The sequence below is a fragment of the Carassius carassius genome, chromosome 17 (assembly GCF_963082965.1).
Source record: "Carassius carassius chromosome 17, fCarCar2.1, whole genome shotgun sequence".
Classification (NCBI taxonomy): domain Eukaryota; kingdom Metazoa; phylum Chordata; class Actinopteri; order Cypriniformes; family Cyprinidae; genus Carassius; species Carassius carassius.
This window is the reverse complement of record NC_081771.1, coordinates 28,607,204-28,615,592: the sequence shown is the minus strand read 5'-3', so window position 1 is coordinate 28,615,592 and position 8,389 is coordinate 28,607,204. Positions and strand designations below refer to the sequence as shown.

The following is an 8,389-nucleotide window of genomic DNA, read 5'->3' as shown; positions in this document are numbered from 1 at the left end:
TCTTCAGCACGGCTATAATTGTCATCTAAAAAACCGTGATCCTACGTTAGGCTAGGCCAAGCGTAGTAAGATCGGTCCTAGAGAGCCGCAGTCCTGTAGAGTTCAGCTTGAGCCCTAATCAAACACACCTGAACAAGCTCATCAGAATGTCTTCAGGGTTACTGAGGCTACAGGCAGGTGCCCAGTAGCTTCTCGGCAGGTGAGGGGGTTTTCAGGGTTGGAGCTGAACTCTGGAGGACTGCTGCTCTCTACCGAACTTAACTACCCCTGGATTAGGCTTTTAGGTCTAAAATACACTGCAACATTTAAATTTAATTTAATTCAATTATGTTTGTGTTTTATATAGACAAAAAGAGGGCTACGGTCTAGAATTTAGTAAATTTAAAGCAGATTTGACTAATTAAATATGCATACAATATTTAAATATACAAGAAGAAAAACGATAAATATCGAAAATATGGGATTCAGAATAGAATGCTGAGTTTGAATGCTGTTTTAAACAATTTTACATCGCAAACCTCTGACTTTCTACACCTAAGTTCCACTTAACATTGTGCTAAGATTGCAACGAAAACATCATACAACTGACACGTTTTATTATTTAAATTACTTATATCATTACACAGACACACAACAATCATAATATCCCATGTAGTACAGAGAGAGTGTGTGGACTGTTAGCCTAAATGCTGGAGGAAGGCTGCTGGTGGAGGGTGAAGGAATGCAGAGCTTTGCCTGTACTCGCATTCCTGCAGTGATATTCCTCAGTACATTTAAAAAGTCATACTGTGGAGGTAAACTAAGACAGAGAGAGAGAGAGAGAGAGAGAGAGCAGGAGACTAAAGTGAAGGTATACTGCTATGAGTCACTCACAGGATATCATAAAACTATAAACACTGGTCAGGCGATAACTAGGATAAGATGGTCATAGCATTTATAGATATTGCATTTTTCTGTGTGTGTCAGTTGAGATACGTGAATTGATTATCGTAAATGATGTTGCTGTTATTGGCAACAAAGTAAACAGACCTCCTCTACAGAAAAATCAAAAAGTCAAAGTTCAAGAAAGGCCAAAAAGAGGGTCAGACAGATGTACGTAATCCAATGTGAAACTGACTTGTGGCAGAAAATGTTATTTTAGGCTCACAGCAAGACAACTTGTATAAAGGACACTGACAAGTATATGTCTACCTGGCCTCAGGTGGGTTGATAACCCATCTTCCTTCTTCCTCATCTTCATCTGAAATACTCAGTGGCATGAAAGACGAAGAGATAATTTTCAAGAGAAGGCTTGTCACACACCAGATAAGCAGACAGTAAATGAGCTTTCTTAAACCTGCCGGTGTTTGCATCTTTGTTTGGCTGAGTTCTGCTTCGCATACACTGGTCTGTAATCTTATCCATAGTATGAATACCAAACATGCGTAGGGTGCGTTACTTGATATGATAATGAAATGAAAAAGGTGGCTGGCTGACTATACCATTGTCTTCTTCTCAGTCTGATGCAGTTTCCTGTCATTTATACAAAACAACAGTGACAACTGAGAAAATTGAGATTTATACATCATCTGAAAGCTGTATAAATAAGCTTTCCATTGATGTATGGTTTACAGATATATGAAAATCTGGAATCTGAGGGTGTAAAAAATCTAAATACTGAAAAAAAAAATCACCTTTAAAATTGTGGAAATTAATTCTTAGCAATGCATATTACTAATCAAAAATTAAGTTTTGATATATTTAGGGTAGGAAATTTACAAAATATCTTTATGGAACATGATCTTTACTTAATATCCTAATGATTTTTGGCATAAAATAAAAATCTAAAATTCTGACCCATACAATGTTTTTTTTTTGGCTATTGCTACAAATATACCCCCAGGGACTTAAGACTGGTTTTGTGGTCCAGGGTCACAAATATTAAGCAGCACAACTTTTTCAACACTGTTAATGAGTTTAAATTAGCATTATTATGATTTCTGAAGGACTGTGTCAAGCTAAAGACTGGAGTAATGATGCAAAAAATTCAGCTTTACCATGACAGGAATAAATTACATTTTAAAATGCATTAAAATAGAAAACAGTTATTTTAAACTGTAATAATATTTCATTATATTATTATTATTTTGCTTCATTTTAAATTAAATAAATAAACACAGCCTTAGAATACATAAGACTTCTTTCTAAAACACAAAAAAAAACATATGTTAAGATGACATGCTTTTTAATGGTTATTGTAGACAGTAATAATAAAGTTATATATAACTTAATAAAGTTTCACATTTATAAAATCTTTATGCACAATCACATTTCAGGTCCAGAGCCCTTGGGAACTTCTGTGAAGCCTGTGTATTTAGACAGTATCAAGTTTCATCAAGCACCACCAGAGGGCGATCTGCAATAATAATAAAACAAAATTCAGACCATTTCCTTTTAATTAAATGTTGATAGGAGGGCTATACCTGAACGGTCACATTCAAGCACCATGTTACATACAGAGGCTTTATCTCACTTTCTTCAGTGGATGAACTATGTAGAAAAATGTTGGCTTTACAAAATAGCCAATAACATCAATAGACAAAATGTCTGACAACAAGCTTTACAGAATATTTTCAGTTTCACAATCTTTAAAAAAAAAAAAAAATCACAAATGACTGTTTCACCCAAGTCTCTTGTACACATGTTCTACAGTAAATTCTACAGAATGAAAACTAATTTGTATGTAAAATGCAAAAAAAAAAAAAAAAAAAAAAAGAGAGTTATTTACAAAAAAAAATTGTATAATCTTCTGTGAGACACGGACAGTTGGTAGATGTATCCCATCAACCTTAGGATGAAACCTGAGGTGATTTCTTAGTGTCTGGATTTTTGGTTCTGGATTATATCACTAAACTGACTTAAACTGTCAATGGGAAAACATTCCCATTTATACAATGTAAGATATAAAACTTTTGCTACATCCTGTACATATTCGTCTCCTTCACATCCCACCTAACTGGTGCTGAAATGTTATTAAATATTTTAAAAACAGTTTCTGTACAGCTATTGATTCTCTATAACCCTATTTCTGAATAATGCAATATTTTGCTCCATGGATCTTAAATACTTAGCCATAAAAATAGTGCTAACAATCTATTTATTATCTTTCAAATATGCTTAATAGTAGTTTGCTACTGCCTACCAATCTATATTTCCAAAAATAGAATCGATTTTCTTCTTTTAACTCCTAAATGTCAGTAGATGTTCATTCAAATCTTACATTTCACAGTTGATATACAGTTTCTGTATGGCTGTTAGATGAGAAAATCTTTTCAGAATGTACACAGAATGTATGGCATTAATAATGCAAATACACTGCAAATTTACAGAGATGGAAGATTATTATCAGTTGGAACACTTTCCTTTATTAAAAATAATACAAAACACCCACCCAAAAGATAAAAGACAGATACTATGAGGATTCCGACAAACATGAGGCTGTCATTTCAAAATAATCCCGATTCAAATGAGAGGCTATTGCTGTCATTGTCTCTGTCAGCCAGCAGGGGGCAGTAGAGGTGAGCACGGGGAGGCCCTAGACCTGAGTGGAGTATGCTCTTGTGAGAGAGGGTCTAGGGCGAGCGCAGGTAGAATATTCTGAAGGCATGTCTAGACTGCGCTGGAGATGGAGCGACGTGAGTGGATGAGGACATCGGGAGGGGCGGGGGCCAGGTATGGCTGATGGTCATGTGATGCCTGTGTACAAAACCCCTGGAACCTGCTGAGGATAGAAAACAAAGCATTTCTGAAAGAGCGCAGAAGGGAGAGAACAGGGTCAAGGTGACATTTCACTACAGAGAGATGCAATCAGGGTCAGAAAATAAAAAAATGCCACTAAAATGAACATAAATGCTTCCAAATTCAGCCATACACTGACCTAAAACAATTAGGCCTACAGCTGTAAAAGTGTTGACAGATGCATTACATTTAAATCTGCTAAAGTGGCATCTGTTTATTTTTTAAGTTTTTTTTTTTTTTTTGCTGCACTGAGGTCTGTGAGCTTAAAGGATGAAATGGCCAATCAGAAGCATTTAGATTGGTCACTGATGAAAAGCTGAATTTTCTCATCATAAACTTCAAAGTGCAGATACAAATGTAATTAAGAGATTTATTTTGAAGTGTAGACAGCTTCAGCGATTATTACGAGAGTGTATAACTCATGCTAGACTTTAGTCATGGACTGATTTAGAAATGGGGAACGTCTTCACTTGCTTTCATTTATTCCCAGTGTGATTAACTGCTGTGTTTTTCATGCTAATAAGATAACAAGTGTTAAGACTTGATTTTTGAATGTGTAAAAAGAAAAAAACTATGTCATAAACTCGTCTTAGCTTGGTTATTTCGTGTAGCCAGAATGATGTGTTTTTTCTCCAACATTAATTTTTTCAATTATTTTTATTTGTAATTTTTTTTTTAAGTAAACCGACTCTATTAATTAACTTCAATACACATTTGTTACAGTGCCCTGTAACAGTTCCTGGTTTTATATTTTTATTTTTTTAATAATTTACATTTCTTTGTGGGCTATTTGAATTATGCAATTGTGTAAATGCATGTATGCCACCTTTGAGCATCATCATAAAATCAAATAAGCATAAATTTCATTTCAGATGCCGTTTCTGTTCCACCTCTGCAGTATAAATATGGCTTTTGTTGATGTTGATAACATTTTATTATCTTTAACAGGGGTTTTCAACCTTTTAGAACACAAACTCCCTACATTCATCTAATTTCACTCGATGCCGCGACACATTCAGTGTCACATGATTACAATGATTTGTACTGTCTTTTGTCATGTTTTGTGGCACCAGAGGTGTCAAGTAACGAAGTACAAATACTTCGTTACATTACTTAAGTAGAAATTTGGGGTATCTATACTTTACTTGAGTAATTATTTTTAGCCGACTTTTTACTTCTACTCCTTACATTTTCACGCAAGTATCTGTACTTTCTACTCCTTACATTTTAAAAATAGCTTCGTTACTGCTATTTCATTTCGGCTTGTCATCATTCAAAAAAAAAAAAAAAAACTATCCAGACAAATCGCGCCATCCGGATGGAGTGAATTTGATTGTGGTTGGATGAGAAGTATAAACAGATACCATTCCGACACTCTATTGGTTTGTACGCGATCCATCGCACCTGCACAATAGTGATGGGAAGTTCGGATCATTTTACCGACTCGGACTTTTGAGTCTCGTTCAGCAAAATGAACGAATCTTTTTTCGAGTCATTTCGTTCATTTTAGCAAAATGTAATGAAAATGTTATGTGTTACTTCCCCAACACATCTAGTACTTACACAAACGTTGATCCCACTAAAAACAATACAAAACTAAAATGCTATAAGATACAGAAAAAAAAATTCCTTCTTTACCTGGGTCTTCAGTCTGTGATTAGCTCACCTCACCTCTTATCTGACAAGAGTCCTCGGGTTTAAGTCATTCCTTAATCACGTGACAGCCACATACACAAAACTAACGCAGTCTTGAGTCGGAAAGAGAATTGATTAGTTCATCTCATGAGTCTTTTGGGTCTCGGGTCGAGTTTGACTCGTTCCTTAATCACGTGACAGCCCCATACGCAAAACTAACGCAGTCTTGAGCCGGAAAGAGAATTGATTAGTTCATCTCATGAGTCTTTCGGGTCTCGGGTCGAGTTTGACTCGTTCCTTAATCACGTGACAGCCCCATACGCAAAACTAACGCAGTCTTGAGCCGGAAAGAGAATTGATTAGTTCATCTCATGAGTCTTTCGGGTCTCGGGTCGAGTTTGACTCGTTCCTTAATCACGTGACAGACCCATACGCTATTTCTGACATTTCTGTCACTGTGTTTTTGTTACTGTTTGTTGAGGATCTGTGGTTTGTTATTATTTTATAAATAAATAAAACCCTGTTATAAATAAAATATTGATTAATTTGTCTTTTTGACTGTCTATCGGTAAATAAACACTAGGCTATATAATAATATAATAATTCAAGCGTACAATAAAAAGTATTTATACTAGTTTGTTCATTTTTACTCCAATTTTGAGTTTGCTAGTATAATAATTGCTTTTCCTAGGCAGACTTGACATATGGGTGTAATATATGTATAAGAAGATTGCTCAAAAAAGGACATAATGACATATACATTAAAAGCAAATAAAATTTTGAATTTGAATTATTAATGTTAGTTTAAAACATTAAGGTTATGATAACTTAAGCTTTAACAGTTTTAACCCAGCTCAGAGTGAGGAGGATACTTCAGATCCTGGTGCTACTGCCAGTGCAGGGGCCATGTTTTGGGAAGACTTTGACAAGAGGGTAGCAAGCTTGAGGCCTTCTGCTCCCTCTTCTAAGACCTCAGATGCAATAAAGGTGCAGGCCTACCTTGCAGAGCCACTCTTACCCCGCACATCAGACCCTCTGGCCTGGTGGAGGAGATGTTCACCAGTATACAAAAGCCTTTCTGAAGTCACAAAGACAAGACTTTGCATTGTGGCCACATCTGTGCCATCTGAAAGAATTTTTTCTAAAACTGGGCAGATTATCTCAGATAGAAGAAACAGACTCAGCCCATCCAAGGTCAGGGAGCTTGTTTTTTTTAATGCAAACATGCCTTAAAGCAAGTCCTAAAAATATAGCCACAGTGTGTTATTTATTTTAAAGCTTATTTATTTTTATTTATTTAGAAAAAGACTAGCTTGTTGTGCAATATTTTTGTTGTTGTTGTGATTTTAAAGGTAATTTGTTATTGTTATAAGGCTCCGTAGCTTTAGTATCTCTTCATTTTCATTTATTTTTATTTAAATGGTTTAAAATTATTTGGGGAATAGTTATACTCTTTGATATAAAGTTTTTATTTTGGCACAAAAGTGTTATTTATTTTAAAATGTATTCATTTTAAATTATTATATAAAAAAAAGCAAAGCTTGTTGTGCAATATTTAGTTTTTCTTTTTTTTCTTTTTTTATATTGTACTTTTAAAGTTCATTTGTTAAGGTTATTAGACCCTGTGGCTTTATTATCTTTTAGTTTTATCTTTATTATACTTTTTTATTATTTTGATTTATTTTGGAATAGTTGTCCTCTTTGTTACAAAGCTTTAATGGCACAAAAATAAACAATAAACAACAATTCAAAAGTATGTACACAGTGTTTTTTAATGTTTATAAAGTGTCATATGTTACAAAAGTATGGTTTATACAGACAATCTGATTTAATAATTACTCTAGCCAATGTTGTCACATCACGGGACAAAAGAACGAACAACCCGAAGAACCGAAAGATTAACTAATCAATTCTCTCTCCGACTCAATACTGCATTCTTTTACTGTCTATGGTTTTAGCGTATGGGGCTGTCACTTGATTAAGGAATGACTCGACCCGACCCGAAGACTCATGAGATGAACTAATCAATTCTCTTTCCGGCTCATATTGCATTGGTTTTAGCGTATGTGGCTGTCACGTGATTAAGGAACGAGTCAAAAACCCGATAGACCCGAACTATGAACTAATCAATTCTCTTTCCGGCTCAGACTGCATTGGGTTAGCGTATGGGGCTGTCACGTGATTAAGGAACGAGTCAAAAACCCGATAGACCCGAACTATGAACTAATCAATTCTCTTTCCGGCTCAAGACTCCATTGACTGACAGGTGAATCCATAGACATGTATGGTGAATCACTACTACTAGAACAGAACCTATAGAATAATGCGCATGCGCGACTGAACGAATCACTCCCCGAGACGACTCGTTCTTCCCGAGTCACATTAAAGATTCGTTCAAAATGAACGAATCGTTCAAGAACGACACATCACTACTGCACAAGACAAAAATCACATCACACTCCAGCCAGGACATAGCCAGTTTTGGGTTCGTTTATCACAAAATATATTTCTTAAAAGTAAGGTTGGGTATGGAACCGGTATGCACCTAACTGAATAAGAGGAAGCAGATTTCGGTGCCTTTTAAATGCCTGAGCGATCGATTGAAATATTTGTCCTGGTTCTCCGAAATGTACACAAGAAGCACGGGCATCGCTAGGCTTTTTTAGCGGAGCTGTAGCATTTAGCTCCATAAACCGTACACAAATTTGTGATCGCCTCAGAGTCATTCCCCTTAAGTTTCATATGAAACCGGCGTCAGACCGGTCTCTTCTCCGTCTTTCAGCGCGCTCTTCAATCCGCGGATCGCGGCGGAGCAGCGCAAGCGGAAAAAAACACAGAGGACACAAGGTGTGTTTATCGAAAGATTGTTAGAATATCCGTATCTGTGCAGTTCTTTGTCATAAATGCAGTTTACAAAAGGTCACGAGGGAGCAGTCGGTTTCTCATCTTCTGTAAAGTTTTCGCTGCGTTCACCGCT

General features: G+C 35.9%; 1 protein-coding gene and 1 long non-coding RNA gene across 6 annotated transcripts in view; both read right to left on the bottom strand.

Annotated features, from left to right (window-relative positions):
• Positions 1-2,417: 2,417 nt before the first annotated feature.
• LOC132161521 (uncharacterized) lies at positions 2,418-2,904 on the bottom strand. The gene is made up of 2 exons (XR_009438154.1): positions 2,768-2,904; positions 2,418-2,711 (listed from the first exon to the last, which is right to left on the bottom strand). It is a non-coding gene; the product is annotated as an uncharacterized LOC132161521 (long non-coding RNA).
• A 7-nt stretch (positions 2,905-2,911) lies between these two features.
• The window catches only part of LOC132161519 (phospholipid phosphatase-related protein type 5-like), a 49,354-nt gene continuing 43,876 nt past the window's right edge, over positions 2,912-8,389 (bottom strand). For 3 of the 5 annotated variants that reach the window (XM_059571635.1, XM_059571632.1, XM_059571634.1), the window contains one exon: positions 2,912-3,760. In XM_059571635.1, coding sequence (XP_059427618.1) covers positions 3,725-3,760 — 36 coding nt within the window. In that variant the 3' untranslated portion in view covers positions 2,912-3,724. The remainder of the gene's footprint in view (positions 3,761-8,389) is intronic. The other 2 variants (XM_059571636.1, XM_059571633.1) reach the window with 1 other exon arrangement.